This window comes from Fusarium proliferatum (assembly GCF_900067095.1).
Source record: "Fusarium proliferatum ET1 genome assembly, contig: FPRO_scaffold010, whole genome shotgun sequence".
NCBI classification, from domain to species: domain Eukaryota; kingdom Fungi; phylum Ascomycota; class Sordariomycetes; order Hypocreales; family Nectriaceae; genus Fusarium; species Fusarium proliferatum.
The window spans coordinates 478,214-495,683 of record NW_022194799.1 but is presented as its reverse complement, the minus strand read 5'-3'; the positions used below and the strand labels follow the sequence as shown (position 1 = coordinate 495,683).

At 49.8% G+C, this 17,470-nt stretch overlaps 8 protein-coding genes across 8 annotated transcripts; 2 read left to right on the top strand and 6 right to left on the bottom strand.

Moving 5' to 3' along the window:
• Positions 1 to 17: 17 nt before the first annotated feature.
• FPRO_11598 (uncharacterized protein) lies at positions 18 to 2,375 on the bottom strand (the record flags this gene model as incomplete). Its single annotated transcript, XM_031221091.1, has 5 exons — positions 18 to 661; positions 705 to 778; positions 822 to 1,565; positions 1,608 to 2,117; positions 2,161 to 2,375. The coding sequence occupies 5 exons, from the start codon at positions 2,373 to 2,375 to the stop codon at positions 18 to 20; spliced, it is 2,187 nt and encodes a 728-aa protein (XP_031086685.1).
• A 587-nt stretch (positions 2,376 to 2,962) lies between these two features.
• Positions 2,963 to 4,504, top strand: FPRO_11597 (uncharacterized protein; the record flags this gene model as incomplete). The annotated part of the gene is made up of 4 exons (XM_031221090.1): positions 2,963 to 3,146; positions 3,190 to 3,501; positions 3,549 to 4,170; positions 4,219 to 4,504. 4 exons carry the CDS (start codon positions 2,963 to 2,965, stop codon positions 4,502 to 4,504), a joined length of 1,404 nt encoding a protein of 467 aa, XP_031086684.1.
• A 367-nt stretch (positions 4,505 to 4,871) lies between these two features.
• On the bottom strand, positions 4,872 to 5,502 carry FPRO_11596 (uncharacterized protein; the record flags this gene model as incomplete). Its single annotated transcript, XM_031221089.1, has 2 exons — positions 4,872 to 5,109; positions 5,153 to 5,502. 2 exons carry the CDS (start codon positions 5,500 to 5,502, stop codon positions 4,872 to 4,874), a joined length of 588 nt encoding a protein of 195 aa, XP_031086683.1.
• A 625-nt stretch (positions 5,503 to 6,127) lies between these two features.
• FPRO_11595 (uncharacterized protein) lies at positions 6,128 to 7,674 on the bottom strand (the record flags this gene model as incomplete). Its single annotated transcript, XM_031221088.1, has 5 exons — positions 6,128 to 6,587; positions 6,631 to 6,783; positions 6,835 to 7,354; positions 7,400 to 7,535; positions 7,579 to 7,674. 5 exons carry the CDS (start codon positions 7,672 to 7,674, stop codon positions 6,128 to 6,130), a joined length of 1,365 nt encoding a protein of 454 aa, XP_031086682.1.
• Positions 7,675 to 10,570: 2,896 nt separating this feature from the next.
• On the top strand, positions 10,571 to 11,104 carry FPRO_11594 (uncharacterized protein; the record flags this gene model as incomplete). The annotated part of the gene is made up of 1 exon (XM_031221087.1): positions 10,571 to 11,104. The coding sequence occupies one exon, from the start codon at positions 10,571 to 10,573 to the stop codon at positions 11,102 to 11,104; it is 534 nt and encodes a 177-aa protein (XP_031086681.1).
• Positions 11,105 to 11,267: 163 nt separating this feature from the next.
• FPRO_11593 (uncharacterized protein) lies at positions 11,268 to 12,535 on the bottom strand (the record flags this gene model as incomplete). Its single annotated transcript, XM_031221086.1, has 4 exons — positions 11,268 to 11,511; positions 11,556 to 11,983; positions 12,030 to 12,376; positions 12,421 to 12,535. 4 exons carry the CDS (start codon positions 12,533 to 12,535, stop codon positions 11,268 to 11,270), a joined length of 1,134 nt encoding a protein of 377 aa, XP_031086680.1.
• A 1,007-nt stretch (positions 12,536 to 13,542) lies between these two features.
• On the bottom strand, positions 13,543 to 14,637 carry FPRO_11592 (uncharacterized protein; the record flags this gene model as incomplete). The annotated part of the gene is made up of 2 exons (XM_031221085.1): positions 13,543 to 13,767; positions 13,816 to 14,637. The coding sequence occupies 2 exons, from the start codon at positions 14,635 to 14,637 to the stop codon at positions 13,543 to 13,545; spliced, it is 1,047 nt and encodes a 348-aa protein (XP_031086679.1).
• A 243-nt stretch (positions 14,638 to 14,880) lies between these two features.
• Positions 14,881 to 16,187, bottom strand: FPRO_11591 (uncharacterized protein; the record flags this gene model as incomplete). Its single annotated transcript, XM_031221084.1, has 3 exons — positions 14,881 to 15,681; positions 15,727 to 16,013; positions 16,061 to 16,187. The coding sequence occupies 3 exons, from the start codon at positions 16,185 to 16,187 to the stop codon at positions 14,881 to 14,883; spliced, it is 1,215 nt and encodes a 404-aa protein (XP_031086678.1).
• Positions 16,188 to 17,470: the final 1,283 nt, after the last annotated feature.

Genomic DNA, 17,470 nt, shown 5'->3' with positions numbered 1-17,470 from the left:
GTTGATTTATGTAGCAATTATATACCAACTTCAGGCCAGTAAAGCCATTCGAAATTCGTCATGTCCTCCCATGACAATCCCCCAAACGAAGGTTCAAAATCGTTTCCTGGCTGATTCAGGGCCTGAACGATCTGATCATCCGACATTGCTGAGAATTGTAAAGGTTCAGGCCATAAGGCCTGCTGATCCAAAAATGTAGGGGTCGTGATAGGTGCTTCATTAACGATTGGCATTCTCGGGTCCGATATACCATCTCCTGTCGCTGCCCTTCTCACAATCTGCTTGAGGTATTTTCCGTACTTGATTGAAAGGCCCTTACGATGCCGCGTGACTTTTCCGATCCTTTCGAGCACTGTGGCTGTTTCATCGATGAGATTGCGAACGCTTGGTGCTAGGGCTGATCCGCCGGTTGCGTAGGAACTTAGTGTGAGGGCGAAGCAAGCTGCGAATGATATCATGATGGCTGTGTTGTTTGGCATTGACTGGAGTTGGGATTCGCCCTGGATTGCAGCTCGCATGACGTTGAGGGCGGATGAAAGACCAGCTGTGTGGAAGAAACGGCGGACTTCGAGGGGGGCTGTTGGATGGTTTATTACTCCGCCGTAGATAGACAATCGGGTATGTGTGACGAGAATCTCGACGTAAGGAGGAAGACGGCGGTCTAATGGTTAGCATGGTTCTTGTCGCGGAGCAAAGAGACTTACCTGGTCCTTTTCCGATTGAAACACCCCATTCCGTGTACCACTGGTCGAAAAACCGTTCAATCGACCCTTGAATTCTGCTGCTGTTAGCTGTGTCCCTGATTTTGGTGGCGTACGTACGATTGCGCGATTAATGATCCATCACTAGACGCCATCTGAGATCCATCGCAAAGAGCCCGAACCGTCGCAAACAGCGCATCTAAATCTCTTCTCAGCACCGCCATTGAAACGAGATGACCATCAAGAGGATCAGCATATTCGGAACGATGCCAATTATCACAATCTTTCAAAGATCTTGTCATCGGCACCGAAAACGGTCGCCCTCTAGCCAAAGACATCCCTCGCTCAAGAACAAACAACGATAGCCAGCATCGTTCGCGGTTTCGGAGAAACAGCCGTCCTTTTTCTGACCATGGATCGATTTCAGGGAATCCATCCATTGCGAGAGCAGCTCTTGGGTCGAGACAATCGCCCCTTGCTAGACCGATGCCAGACCCTGAACCGACCATTTCCGGTGAGATGAGACTTTTGTGAAGTGATAAATCCGTAGCAACCGTGTTGGCGATCGAGATATAAGTGCATGTCTCATCATCAGTTGAGTGCTGGCCCGGAAACATCCATGGGATATTGACCATGAAAGCAAGCACGATCTCAACAGATCTGTATCGATTCACCATCACTCTATGCGCCAGAGTTCTAGCGTGATTCGATAACCGTTTTGAGAGAGCTGCTGCTGATGGCATGAAGAGTGCAGAGGCAGCCATGATAGACGTGTAAAGAAACGCTGATCTCGAACGCGTGAATTCGACAGTGTATATCCTCGGGTCGAGACCCCATCGTGTATGCGCGAGGTTCCGATGAAAACTACGCGGTTAGTACGCGCTAGAAACGGAGTAACAAACTCACAAGTTAAAGAGCTTATCCGCTTCCTCCTCAGATACAAGGCCCAGAGAAACAGGATCTACATCAGGTCCAACATCGAGATGGACTTGCGCCGGCGCAAAGAATGCTTGAATTTCATCCTCCGTTTGACCCTGCGTACTAGCCGTATGCGCCTGTATTGGAGAATTCCCATGTCGCGACTCAGGTGACGGTTGGATATAGGATGCCCTCGCGAGAAGCTGTAGTGGATTCTCTGCATCGTCAATGGCAAGACTCTGTTGCGTCCTCTGGATAAAATCAGGCATTGCTACAGGATCTTGCTCCTCCTCCTCTTCCGAATACGCATCTTCATCGCCATCACCGCTGACACTGTACCCACGAGTAGTCGCGTGTTCAGGCGTATTCGCATTGCTGAGCAATTCCTGCAAATGGTTCAGAATCCTATCATCTTCGGGATTCTTCTGCGACGCTGATCTGGCGCGTTTGACAGCCTGGTCAATCTGATACAGCGCCTTATCCAGCCCCGTTCGTTTACTGACAAGTCAGCATGAACAGACAATATGTAGGGGAATCTTACTTCTTTATACCCTTTTGCCGTCCGGGATGATAAGCGGGACGTACACACTCGCAGTCAAGCTGTATACATCTCCTGCATCGTTCCTGGTGCGGTTTCCAGTCGCATTTGATCTTTGAGCGGCGACATACGAGACAGGCTGCTTGTCTGGGACGCGGCGAATCACCAGACTCGAGCGGGGATGTCTGGCTCTGAGAGTCAGAGTTCCGCCCCGCCATGATAAACGAAAAAAATACTCGGAGGTTGATCTGTTACCGACGATGGGAAGCGTCGATGAGGTGATGAGAAACAAAGTTGGGTAACGGGGGAGAATGGGGGAGTTGGAGAGGGCGGAGACGTTTCCGACTTGAGACTCGAGTCAGGCCGTCGGAAAGATACATGATTGGCCAGTATTTAAGCTTCCGATATTGACTCGCGAGCGGAGATGCCTGCATGTATCGTCAACGGTTTCACTAATACTCATGATTAAGATTATGCATAGTCATCGATAAGGTATATTATAGCACTTGCAGATGCCCATCATCCACAGAGAACCAGATATCATGTCGCCATCGACCCTGTCGAGCACGAAATGAACGGACAATCGCAAAAAGTGGAAATGGCCACTGACTACATCGTCGGGCAACTTGCGATTCTAGCCTGATTCGGAAGAGTTGAGCACCAACCTTGTTCCAATCCACAATTGATACTCCATTGATGAAAATCTTGTGAGAGAATGGCGATATGAGAGGGGCTTATAAGAGGTGAGGGTTGGAAACATTTCTGAATTGAGTTTGTCTTTGACTTTGGATGTCTGTGTGTCAAAATGTCGTCCAGCCCTGTCATCGAATCGGGCAGCGATAAAGATGTCAAGGATGTCACTGAACAGAGCATCGAGCAGTCTAAGCCTGTATCTCGGTTTACACGATGGTATCGCAGTCCTTTATTCAATGTCATAGTCGTTGGTTTAATCTCCTTCACTCAACCAGGAATCTGGAATGCCCTCAACAGTATGTATACCGTCAGTTCACTTTCCATCGCTGACAATTCTAGATACCGGCGCTGGTGGTCAGCAGGAACCATACCTTGTCAATGGCGCCAACTCGCTCACTTTTGGCATCATGGTTTTCGGGTGTTCCATCTTTAGTATCCTGGCCAATAAGATCGGTCTGAAATGGGTTCTTGTCATCGGCACCCTTGGGTATGCACCGTATTCTGCGGCGCTTTACACCAATAACAGATATGGTGTTGAGTGGTTTGTTCTGTTTGGTGGCGCTACCTGCGGTATTGCTGCTTCTGCGCTTTGGGCTTCGGAGGGTGCTATCGCTCTGGGATATGGTGATGTCAAGGATCGTGGAAAGTTCAGTAAGTGATATCTTCTGGTCGCAAAGTCACGGTACTAACTCTTGCAGCTGGAATTTGGCTTGGTCTTCGTGAGCTCGGTCAACTCATTGGCTCTTCCATTCAACTCTCACTCAATGTCGAGTCTGGAAAGAGAGGTCGTGTTGGATACACCACTTATCTCGTCCTCATCGCTCTTCAATGCCTCGGTCTTCCTCTCGCCCTTCTCATCTCACCTCCCAACAAAGTCATCCGGCCCGATGGCTCCAAGCTGCCTCACACCCAAACCAACAAGAGCATCAAAGAACAGTGCAGACGATGGGGCGCTCTCATCAAGCGCAAGCAATTCTTCCTCTTGATTCCTATTCTCGTTGGCTTCAACTGGAACAGCACGTACCTGGGCATTTATCTCGTCAACTACTTTTCTGTCCGAGCTCGTGCTTTGGCTTCACTGACTTCTGGTATTGCTGCTACCGCTGCCAATATCTTCTGGGGTTGGTTCTTCGACCTCAAGTACTTTAGCCGACCCCAGCTTGCTAGGATTACCTGGGTGTTCTTGGCCGTTACCATGACTGCTCTGTTTGGTTGGCAGTTTGCTATGGAGTTGGAGTATCGTAGCGCCAACCCTGCTGTCACTCTCGACTGGGACCTCCCTGGCTTCGGTCGTGGATTTGCTGTGCAAGTTCTTCTTCGGTAAGTTCACATCTACCTACATATGAGAAACAAGTGCTAACATATCAGATTCATGAACGAATCTCATTACATGTTTGTGTACTGGATCATTGGAACTTTCTTCGAGGACGTGGAGACCCTGACTCTCGCTGTTGGCTTGGTCCGATCTTTCGAGTCTCTTGGTTCATGCTTGGCATTTGGTGTTGGTGCTGCCAAGGTTCCATCTCTCACCAACCTCATCGTTGCCTTTGTCATGTTCTGCATCTCTCTCCCTTCAACATCCTTTGCCGTTTTTCTTGTCCCTGAGCGCCCGGCAAATCATGTGCTTGACAAGGATAACGAGTCTGAGGAATAGACTATACTTCATACCTAGGATTTAAATAACATTTGGACTCTCCCATTGTACATTCTGAGCCCCCAGTCTTCTAACCCGCACCTAATTGACGTAGGATCCGATCGATCGTGATCACGATGCAGGGTCGCGGCACAAGGTCTTGCGGGATGAATGAGGAAGTCGTTTATTTACAAGCCGGTCCAGAAGAGGAAGCTGGCAGTCTCCAAAACATCGCCAGGAAGCCAAGAAAACAAATATACTTGCCAAGCAAGCTGCGCCGCTATATCCTAAGAGTTGGGTCACAGGCCGCATAGGGCTGAAATCTAAGCACGTGAGACGGCGGCCATGTGAAGCTTTCGTAACAACTAATCGCTGTACGCAACTAAATCTAATTTAGCGACGAAATCATGACCTCCTCCGAATCCCTATACCGTATTGTCCCATTCTTGAACGCTCGAACCAGTCCTCGCACCTTGTGCTGCAAAGGAGTAATCTTTCTCAACTGCAGAAACTTTCGAAATATCTGAGCAGCGGTAGCTAAAGCTCCCGAAACAGTCCCGATCTCCAGAAGGACAGACAGATCGCCTGGCGAGGTGACGTATGACAAGGTGAAGCAAAATGCCATCCTATGCTTGTAAGCAATGAACCTAACAGGGCCATGATACATACCATGCAACAATGAGTGGAGATATAGACTTGCTATAGAGCCGCTCCTGTTGTTTGATCTGTCCAAGAATGTCGTTGAGCTTGATGAGATCATGTATAGCGTTGGTTTGTGAGAGTTGGGCACACTGATCTGCCTCTGATCCTCGGGGTGGAAGAGGTCTGGCATAAAGTCCAGGAAGGCGTTCATGGTTCTCTTCATGTCCGATGTGTTCGAAATACTTTCTCAGGTGGCCATTCACAGATTCTCTGCAAGTTTCAAACTGTCGAAACACATCACTGCCATGGTAGATATGTGAAGCTTGTGATAGTGGCTGGATGGTGATGGCTGCTCCCTCAATACAAGAGCTGCCCATGTTGTCTTTTACTTTTTGAATATTTCTCGTTCTCCGATTCACTTTCAAACTTGTTCTCAGTGGAAAGAAGTGAAAGCGTTCCCTTTAGATACGACTCGTTGCAAGCATGAGCTGAGAATGGTTAGAAACCAACAGGGACTTATGCATGTTCATTGGCTGTATAAAGAACAATAGCTCGTCTAGATCCAGAATCACGTTGAATTTGATATTATTCTCAAGACAATACAAAGTGGCGTTGAACTAGTCGCAGAAGTGCGGCTTGTGCGTACAACGCAACATCACCAGGGTCATGCTTGAATGAAATTCGAGGAACTTGAGGAAACAGTCTGCAAATTTTCACTCGAGTACGATCCGCGGATTTGTAGACTCTATTTATCTGAAAAGTGTCGTGAACTACGGTGACCTCTGTCGCCGAACAGGGTCGGCCTAATAAGTTACCCTCCACGATGGCTTTGCTCAACCAACAAAGACATGATAAGTCTGTGCATTTAATGGATCGCGTGCATTGACCCGACTACGCGCCTGGTCCCAAGCTCTACAGGAATCCAAACTGAATAGAAGTACACAGTATGTAAGAATATGTTCATTAGTTCTGCTATGGTATCAATCAAATAACGTTATGGGTCTACAATGACCTATCGCTTGGACTTTCAGACCTCATCTGAGTCGTAACCTGCGTCTTGTTAAACTTACTCTCCCCATTAACAAGACTCTGCTCATCATTTTCACTATACTGCACATGAAACGTCCTCTGCAACTCAATACCTCCATGCTCAGGCGTATGTATGGAATCACCTGTATGAGAAGGTAACTCCACCCGAGCACGACTTCGACTCATGATATGTGATTTCCGTCCATAATGTTCCCCGTAGTTGTTGTATTTGCTCGAATCGTAGGATGAGCCTCCGAGAGAGGGAAACAGACGGACGAGAATGACTCGTAGAGCCGGCATGGATGCGCAGATGATACCGACGTTGATTTCAACGGTTGACCAGATGGAGATGTCGGTTTGGTCGTATGTTGGGTTGTGAGATGAGCCGAGATCGACGAGGAATTGGAGACGAATGATGCTCACGACGGTGACGCTGAAAGGTTAGCTACGCTCGTTGAAATTGGCGAATGACTTACAAGGTTCCCACGATGAACATGGCAGCGACACCAATCTTCTTTTTCCAATGCAGTTTGAGCTTTCGGAGATACCACAATGGAACTGCAAGCATCCATACATCCACAGCAACACTGATAGATGCATTGGCCCAGCCGATGGCAGTTGAGTTCATGCTTATACTGTTAGTCAAGTCCGGTAATCACACATTCAGACTGCCGACATACCATGTTCCCTTGTGTTCTCCATCCCAGTTCAACCAGAAATAGCTCACAGGCGTACACTGAAACGCCGCCAAAAACATAAACAAGACACCAAAAACACTATTGAAAATAATAGTCCCCCAGAGCAGCTTTTGCGCATTCCCCGGGAAGATCCTCAGGTAAAAGAACAACAACGACGTCTTGAGCAGCGAAACCTGTGCAAAGTAGAATATCTCGAGCAGCCAAAAGTAAAACCCAAACTTTGTGATGTCATCAAACTCCAGCGTCCAGATATCGCGGCCTTCTCCGTGCCCGGCGGTTCCGTGGATGTTCATGGCGGTGGAGGGCATGCCGATGAAGAGCGTGAGTACGATGAAGAGGTCGTCAAGGCCGAGTTCGGTCTTGGTGTAGAAGAACTTGGACCAGAGACGCAGGGCGGTTGCGACGCCAGATATCACGCCGAGGACGATTGTGACGTTGATGAAGATGGGGGTTTTATTTCGTACGGGGACTTCGCAGTAGGTGTATGTCATGTTGAGCGTTGCTGTTGATGTTAACGACAGGTGGTGTTAGAGGAGGGTCGACGTACTCAGACTATCTCTGACGTGACATGCTTGGGCGGCGCATGCCTCTGCTGTTTGGATAATGACTTGAGTTGAGCACACACATTTCACGTCGGTCGAGTTGCAGTCCGACTTTTTGATGGCATCTTCATAACAAGGAGCCTACAACATTAGCACAAACAACCCTATTGACGGGCTAACTCACTGCACAGGCAGGCAGACTGGTCAACAACTCTTTGGTTGCATCCGCTGCCGCTGCCAGGGGCACAAAGACTACCAGAAAAGGCACAATCCACTTCATATTGATCGACAAACGTTTTACAAGGAGGACGACCCGCGTGTGCGGACCCCAGGGGATATTTAACAGATTTGCTTTGGGGCAGAAGTAGGGGTTCTCTGTTTTTAAACCTTGACCTTACAGTCATCGTCTCAAGGGATCAGCGCAACCCCACTGCGTTCGTCCCGTCAATTTGGAAGCAAGTTAAAACATGGATGATCCGGATTCTTCCAGATACAGCGTCACATCGCCTACAGGTTTGTGTTCCCTGCAGGGGCTAATAGCTCTAGTGTATTAATTGACGCAAGCTCAGGTTTGTTTAGAGTATCTCGTAACTTGGACTGTCACTAGGCGGTACAGTAATTTAGTTTGGGCTGAAATATCAGGTACCGCACTAATCGGCAAGGGACTGCCGGGCATCGGTAGCCTCCTTTTTTTGTGGTGAGAAAGAGACCGGAGTTTCAAGTCGTGGGTGAGGTCCCAATTCTGGAAGGTGTCTCACTGGTTAGTGTAAGCAAAAGATCCTTGACAATCAAATCAATCAATCAGCTTGGCATGTGCCAACGGCCCGATCCCTGTCTCGCCAAGGATTGGTTGGGCTGTGGACGAAGATCATCTCGAGATTTGGCTTAAATGTGAGAATGGAAATGATCAGCACAATGACTCTTGGAGGCGCTCAACTTCGAGTCAGCCAAATGCATGATTTTTGCAACGGAACCATTCCGTAACCAAAGGACGCCCCCTTTGTTCCGAGTTTTTGTGCTTCATCAGAACTCAAATCAGCCTGATAAAACTCGGGTTAGCTTGGTCCGATGCTACCCCAGGTTTCAGCTCAACGCGGCAATTCAACCGAAGACGAGGACATTTCCAAAAGCTTATCACGACAAGAAAAACATTGCCCCGAGCGCGGTCTATTCTCACATGCAATTTAATAGCTTCGGACGATTGAACAGAATGGGTTCGCTCCTGGGAAACAAGGTTCTCGTACTATCGTAGCGTTTTGCGGAGGTGACCCATTTCCATCCTCGCCTCGGTGAAGCTATTGGAACTAGAAGCTAGACCTGTCCAGACCGCTAGCCTTGTACATACATATTGATAGGTAGCTAGCTAGTCATGGTCCTAGGGCTGTTACATCAACGGTCACTAAGGAATCTGGCAGAACGCGTTCTGTCATCGATAGAGTAGTTGACTTGGCAATGATTAATGCTCTCTCCACTTGGTGGTCATCATTTGACTACAATTATGTTACTTCGCCCGTGGTTTGTTGGCTTTAATGTTTTGTAGGTCTCCATCGACATGGATTACTTGCATATTACCCTTGCCATCGTTAGAAAATGCAACCTCGACTGATGCACTGTTCACCCCTGATTGTTTGACAACATGTTCTAGATTGCTTGCAGGTGTTCCATGTGGTCACAAACCCTGCGTCTGTCAGTGGCCATGAAGCAGATCTGGTATGCTTCTCGCATGGCCTTGACACATTGCGCAAAGTGTTCGCTGTTATTCCACCTTTGAAGCTAGACTCAGTGATCTGCCGAAAGCTTTGGCCTCATAAAAACGCAGATTGTTCCTTCATGAGGTATCTTGTCCGGGTGGGTAAGAAGCATATCGCCGCGGGTAGCAGATCTAACGAGTCTGGGTGTCTCTTTGGTTGCATTGAAGATTGACGCAAGGCAGCACATGACATTGTCGTTTCAATGCAACGATAAGGTTACCTGTTCCATTGATCGAGTCATGAAGGCGATGAGCATCGGTGCATTGAACAGGATCCAAGCTCGACTTTGTATTGAGCAATAGTCACCGGTGAATCTGGAGTTTTACAGGGACTATTAATAAACCGATACGCGTACTTGACAGCTGCATTCCGATTCGTCGTATAGTCGGTCTAGTGAATTGATACCATGGGGAATAGTCCGTTATCATCCAGCTGATTACCCTGTCCACAATGGCCGTATTCCACCCAATCCCGTAGACTGTGCACTGTTATTCATTGCGTTAAGCTTAACTTTATACAGCCTAATCTCGAATATCCTGTCGAGAACATAGCTTTCGTCCAGACTTTTGACAGATGCCAAAGGCCTCATCCCATCCTCTTAGATAACTTCGATGCTACTCTTGCTCCAGGGGGGCTGCTCGTATACAGCGGGTATCTGGGCTCCTTTAACACAATGGCCATGATAAACTGACCTTGTTATTTTGGTTTTTGTATCATGTCTTCCCTCAACCAATTTTTCGTTCAGTTGGGGGATCTGTGTTTGTTGAGCTGTTTAGGCTGTCTGTTATGAATTCGTGTGCTGAACCCATTAGAAACATCCCTTACGCCCTAAAGATGCATGACTTCTCAGCTTCGTAATAAATTTTCTCTCTATGAAACCAGTTTAAGTCAACTAGGCTCTACCATTAATTCTCGCTACTTTGCAGTAAATGTGACTTCGGATCATTCTTCAATACAGACTGGAGGTAATTGCTCCATTAAAAATGGTTCCTAAACTATCCATAAAGATATCTTAGATATGAATCTGGTGAGTATGGAGTTCTAATATTGCCTCTGGCTATCGTCAAGGGTGCTCATGCCCAGCCGGACGAAGCGGACTTGGCGTGTCGACACCGGGAGCCTCCCCGGCCGCCACGTGGGTCCCGATCGTGGGGAAGCGCCAATGCTTGGGTTCCGGGTAGGTATCGCATTTTATGACTGACTCCTGTTATTGATTATCGTGCAATGCGCGAGAGCATAGGAAAATACTTGAGTTGCTGGGATAGCTTGTTAAATGCGGTGAAAATTGCTCTACTGCTCTACCCTACAGATGGAATAATGACGTCAGGTGGAATGGTCACTTCATGCATCAGCAGCTCAATAACATCACAGCATCACCGAGTTTCTCACATCTTCAATACGCTACCTACACTGGAACCATTCACAATGTCTCTAACACCTCTCTCATCTCTCCGCGTCTCCAAACATCTCATCCCATCTCACAACCTTATCCCCAATTGCAGCATCCACCAAAAGCCCCTCCTCCACTACCACGCCGCCTTCAAGCCCCCCATAACCGCATCAAAGATTGAAGCGCACCTAAACTCAATTGACGTGGTAACACCACAGTGGCGCTACACAATGTACTCCCAAACACACTTCCACAGCACGACCCACGAGGTCCTCTGCATAAGCCACGGCAGAGCCCGCTTATGCTTTGGTGGCGAGGATAATGAGGGGAGGGTTGAGCCGGTGGTGGAAACGGGCGATGTTGTTATTGTGCCTGCGGGAGTGGGGCATCGGCTGTTGGAGGATCTGGATGGTGGGTTTGAGATGGTCGGGAGTTATCCGAAGGGTTGTGGCTGGGATATGTGCTATGGGAAGAAGGGCGAGGAGGAAAAGGTGGAAGCTATTAAGAACGTGGAGTGGTTTAGGAAAGATCCTATCTACGGGGATGAAGGGCCTGCTACGGAAATTTGAGCGAGTCACTCTGGCATGTGCCGTGGCTTCGGGGGCAACGAGACTTATTAAACTTTCACTGCAAGGTACAAGTCATAGGTCAAATCATATATTCAAACCATCATTACTATCGTCCATTAATCCATACTATGCACATAACCATTAACCATTAATCCGACCAAGCTTAGAAGTTCATGACAAGGGCGGCGCCACCGAAAAGGGCACCGAGCGCAATGGCAGCAGTGGCCTGGGCAGCGCCTTCAGTGGAGGTCGAAGGCGACAGGCCAGTAGCCGCAGCTGTGTTTGTGTTCTCGGGAACGCCCGATGTGAAGGGGATGTCGCTGACGGAGCTGGCGCCGGAGAAAGCGGCCTCCTGAGTGCTGGCAGTAGGGTTGGCGGTGGCAGAGGGCTTGTCGGGGTTGAGGACACTGAAGGTGTTAGTTGGGTTTGTGGAAGTGGGTGAGTGACTTACGCATCAATAACATGGACGACACCGTTGGCAATGAGGACATCAGGGACAATGACCTTGGCCTCATTGACAAAGACAGTACCGTTGTGAATAACAATGTTGAGCTTCTCACCCTCAGAAGTGGTAAGAGTACCGTTCTTGAGGGTAGAGCTGTAGCCAAGGGTGTTGTTGACAACATGGTACTTGAGAATGCTCTCAAGGTCTGACTCGCTCAAGTTGGAGAGGACAGAGCCGATGTTGGCAAAGGCGCTGTTGCTGGGAGCAAAGACAGTGATGTTCTTCTCATTGGTGAGGTTTGTGACGAGCTTGGACTCGGTGAGAGCGCCAGCAACGGCGGAGAGGTTGGCGGCAATGGCCGTGTCTGAAAGGTTCTTGGGAACGGCGAGGACCTTGTTGATGATGTGGATGACACCACCAGTGAAGTTGAGGTCCTGAGTGTGTTAGTGAATACTGTGATTGATCAATTGGATGACTTACAGCCTTGGTGACATTGGATTGTTGACGGAAACCACTGTAGAAGCTGACAGTATCGCCCATGGCCATAGCCTCGACACGCTGTCCACCGGTGACATTGGCATATGTCGCGTTGTTGAGGAGCGTGGGGACAAAAGCGGGCGTATCGCTGATGTTGCTAGCATAGTAGGTGCCGTTCAGAACGTGGTACTGAAGGATAGCAGCGACGGAGCTGGGATCATTCTCGACCATGCGGGCGACAGCGGTGTCATTGAGTAGGTCCTTGATGGCATCGTTGCTTGGGGCCAGGATGGTGACATTCCTGAGACGGCCAAGGTCTCTGAGAAGACTGGGTTGGGCACGAAGGAGGCCTACATGGTCAGCTTGCATCGACAGATGAGATACAGTAACATACCGCTGAGCTCAGAGAGGGTAGAGTTCTCAGACTCGAGAGCAGCAGTGAGGTTGACACGGCTCTGGGCGGTGGCATAGCCCGAGAGGGCGAGGGCGACAAGAGACTGCAGCTTCATTTTGATGATGGACTAGACAGAGTTAATCGTGGATAAACAACACAACATGAACCAAAACACGGGGGGGGGGGGGACACACAGCTTAAGAACTCCTCGAGAGACAAGCTCGTTAGCTCTCACGGCAGCATCCTGGCCAATTGGTAAAGCTTCGCCCAGCACGAGCCCCCCTCGCGAGACCAGACTCAAAACAGAGTCAATGACATAGACCAAGAGCTCAAGCGTCATCAATGGCCAGAATGGTGAAGTGCTACTCAGCCCACGCCAAGGCTCTTGGGTCTGAGACGAGGTCAAGGGTTGGAAAAGCTCTGCTTCTGTCGCGGCTTGCCGTGTGCCGAAAGGCGGGTAAGCTGTTGTCTCCGGGAGTTGCAGTTTGGAGTCGCACCATAGGAGAGACGTGCATTCAATTGGACAACGCGAGAGATTTCCATTAGCTATGTAACTAGTTCTGCCTCGTATTGAGCCTGAGAAAAGCCTGTTTGTTGTATCGGTTCCAGGCGCAGGAGGCCACCGAACCGCGTAACAGACAACCTACACAGTTCAATAGCTTCATTCTCCCGCTGGTAATATCCGCAAAATCTCATTGGGCTTGGGGGTCGATCCGGACTAGGCTGCAAGCTTCTTCAGCCCGGATCCCCACACTCCACAGCCGATCGGGTATCGTGATATCGTCATAGATATTTATTAAGGTATCGCAAAAGCACAGTTTTCAACACAGCCGACTTTTGTTTTGACTGATCCTCACTCAATTGAAGACGCTGCCAAGACGCTCGGCACTGCTAGCGTTGCATTCCAGCTGTTTCATAGGGTGATGAAGAGCTCCCTTGGACTGTAAACCGGCCAATGCAACGCCGGGGGACAAAAGGGATGTTGGTCAGCTCATGCATCGGTCAAAAATGGCCGGACATGGTTCAGAGTCCAGACTGTCGCAGAGTTTGGCAAAATTGTTGGCAGATGCCGATTGGTTTGGTCTTTGGGTGAATGGATTGTTCACCAATTGACGGGCCAACTCAGAGAGGAGGTCCAAATGGATCGGCGTTTTCCAGTTTCACTCTCTTTGTCTCTCGGAGATCATCCCCAAATACTGTGCCGTCCTCGTTGGCTGCCGCCTTCTTTTCTTTGTTCATAACCTGTTCTCGTCTCGCTCGTTGAAGATTGACCAGGTCCGCTCGATCGGGATCACGACATTTCTGCAGTTTCTTTCGAAGTGGTTTCATCGCTTTGACGATTTCGGGCTGCTTCTGTTAGTCTGGTTCGGGTAACAAGCCAAGCTTTAAACGTACCGTTCCCCAATACTCTGTCATTCTCTCGGGAGGTTCCTCTTCAAGCATCTTGCGGCAGCCGTCTACAGCTCCTAGAATCTTGTCTCGCATGTTTGCAAATGTCGATTCCTGGCTAGCATTGCCGCCTTGACCAGATGTCGGGATCAAAGTGTCAAGCAGTCCATGATCTACCATGGAAAGCGCCGCCATCATGATTTGACTAGGCGCATAATGGAAATATGCGTCTGTCAACAAAGGACTGAACTTAAGAATGTCACGCGCGCGGGCATGCGCCTTATTGATTCGCGTCTCTTCATCCGGTAGTCTCCTTCTCAACTCTAGGATGGCACCCTCGAGCGCTCTAAACGGATGTCGCACATCAAAAGCAAAGCGGATTCCCTGGCACAGAAGAAACTCTCCCGCCAGAATCTGCTCGCCCGTTGTCTTTGGGAATTTATCCGAAAAGGCATTGAGTTTGTAGAAGAAACCTTCAGCCTTGCATCCAAAGAAGAGTGATGTTTTGAGGAGTTCGGTCGCAGGGTAGGTCATGACCGAGTTGGTCACGTAGAACCGCCGCAGAAAGATAGCGGCCGTCGCTCGAATCTCGGTAGGAAGTTCGCAGAATGTAGCCGCGCGAATAAGCTCGACGGTGAAGAACTTGACGAGGCGTATCTCTTCGTCGGGAGTGAGGAAATCGGGCGGAGGATCTGTCGCAAGTCGAGGAGCGATCTGTTCTCGGGCTAGGGAGTTTGTTTTTGCGCGCAGTTCTTGAAGGTTCGCCGGTGTGAACGACCAGAGCCGATATTGGCTCGACTGCCTGTAGCGCTCGTCCTCCGTCGCCATTTTGTTGTTGTGAATGATGATGCAGAGCAGATGCGCCGTGAGGGAGCTGCGTTGGTACCACTTATTTTGGATGTCACGTGACCTTATCTTATCGGATGATCGTCAGGGACCGGATCTCATTAAAATAGCCTCATTCAAGCTCAATTCAATCAATTACAGACGCATTCGCGTGGTGACTCTATTGTCCAAATCAAATCCAAACGCCAGCCAGATATCAAATTTACCAATTTACTCATACATCCATTAGTATCCCAAGTTCTCCCGTCTTGTAGGAGGAGGAGGCGGGGGCTTCTTGGCTCGGTTGGGAGGGGGAGGCGGTGGCTTCTTTCCAAGAGCCAGGCCGCTTGTGCTTCGGCTTAGACTTCCATAGCTAGTTGCAGGGCTGGCAGCGCGGTGTTCCCAGTCAGGGCTGCCGCTTCTGCTTGTTGAGACATCGTCAGAGAATACATCATCATGGCGTCCGTATGAACCGCTGTCAGTAGCAACGCGAGCAAGAGGAGCACCTGGAACTCTGAGATTGGCCAGTGGTGTAGCTGTAGATGAGGAGCGGCCTTCAAATGTCGAGGCGCGTCCAATCGGGGGTCGTGCAGGTTGGGGAGGGGGAGGCGCAAGACGGCTTCCGGGGGAACGGTTGGGAATGCGAGCGGGTTCTTGTTCAGCCTCTGGCTCCTCGTAGACCGCCTGATGGCGAGGCTCTTGCCAAGAACGAGCGGTGTTTGATCGGCTTCGACCGATCTTGGGAGCACTGGTAGGCGAAGACGCAGCTCCAGCCCAGTTCTGACGAACACGACGCAACTCTTCGGCGCAGCGCTCATGGTAGTCGAGCTCAGCGTCGAGGAATTGGGTCAGGGATGTAATGTTGTCCACCTCGGATTCCTTGATGTCCTGCATACGACGAAGGACATCCTCGCTGGTCTCTTCGAATTTGGCCTTGTTCATGCGAACTTCTTCTTCGATGCGGAAATCGTCACGGCGGGCCTTTTGCAGCTTGTTGGTGCTGGCGTCGTAGGCGAGACGGCGGTTCTCAAGCTTCTTGCGGGCGTTCTACTCTTGTTAGCGGGCGTATAGCCAAGCAATCGAGTAACATACCTGGTACTCTCGCATCATTGCCAGACTCCTCTCAAGGTTGTCCAGCCAAGTGGCATTGGCACAGTCTACGTAGGAATCTTGGATGCCACCAATGCGCTCGTTGGCGCGACCCAAGGACAACAGGCAGTTTCCGAACTCGGACTCTTGCTCGAAATCCTCGCCATGGGTAGCCATTGTACGGCCAAGAGCCGCCATGGGAGTGCCGCGCTCTTTGTTATCCAAAAGCTCATTGCGTTGGGACAACCATTTAACGTAGCCGCTCATAGATCGTTGCATGCGCTCCATGCCTGGGATCGTTAGTCGTCGAAAGGTTAATGATCCACGGGGAACAAACCGTCTTGACGGAGAGCCATTTCGGTCTCTAGATTCTTGAACTCATCAGAATGAGCCGTTCGGGCTTCAGCGCCCATCCTTTCGCCGGCCCATTGAAAGGCTCGGTCAATCTTCTTTGTGAAATGCATCTTGACTCGTTCGGTATCGTGATGTCGGATCCAGTCCGATAGTTGTTCGCGGGGTCGTCTGGCGCCGTCGCTACAATGCAAAAGTAAACGAGGGACAGAGGCAAGTTGTAGAAGTAAAAGAAGGAGTCTTGAGAGCGAGAGACGGGGTAATGAATGATTGCAGAGGACGAACAAGGGGTAGAAGAGGGATGGGATGCTGGGGTGGCGAACAGTTGGGGCGTCTGATGGAAAAGGACACGACCTTGAAGGTCTTGACTGAACAAACCAAACCAATCCTTGACTGGTTCTGGTGATGCGACCTCAATCCCGTTGGGAGTGAGCGTCTTCAGGGGTGCTTGTAGTGGTGTGGAGGTGAGGTTGGGGAGCCCAGCCCCGAGCTTTAAGGGAAAGCCCCCTGAAAAGTCCCAAGCTACAGTGCGTTGCAGTAGTTTAGCTTATCTTATCGCCCTGCAGAGGGCAGTGAACTCAACTCAGCGGGGACCGAAAGTCTCAGGAATTGCATTCATTTTTATGAAACAGCGCCCGAGCAAACAAAGCGAATTATTGAAACAGCAATTACATGTGACGTTTATTATTGAGTCTGTGGAATCCATATCCCGTCTGACCAGGAGAGACGTGGTGCCATGGGCAGGCGATGGGAAAGCCAAGAATGGCATGAGAAATGAAATGCTGAGGCGAATCGACCCCAAGATTCGGTCGAGGCAATTTTAGATTATAACCTACGGGCACTTGACTGAACTCTCTTGGCTGGACTGGCCAGACTGGCTGGGCGCTTCGGACATGGCGCGGCTAGAAAATTGATCTGTGGACCATTCGATCTGGAGCATCGTGTAGAGATGACACGGTGACTGTATCGCGCTGACGTATTGTACAGTCAGGTTTCTGAAAATAGGACAGGACAATCGCTACAAGACGACGTACGTGATGTAGAGAGTCTGTACCCGGAGCGAGCCTGAGCGAGATGGATCCAATCCTGATACGAGTACGGATCAAATCTGTAACCCACGTATTGGCGTCTTGGTGGCCCGTGTCTCCTATGGCCCCTGAGACAACGGCGCCAATAGCCTGCGGTACCGCTACACTAACAACGGGAACTGTCTCCGGCTGGGAAAGCCAAGTTGGTGATCCCCACCACGAGATAGCGAAATGGAACCTACGCCGTTGACTTCTTTATCTGGAGGTTAAGGACAAGGGTAGATAGATAAGTTGATTGAATGTTGCGTACAGAGTATATAGACCGCTATAGTTCATGGATTGTCCGTGAAATCAATCAAGATGCCGTG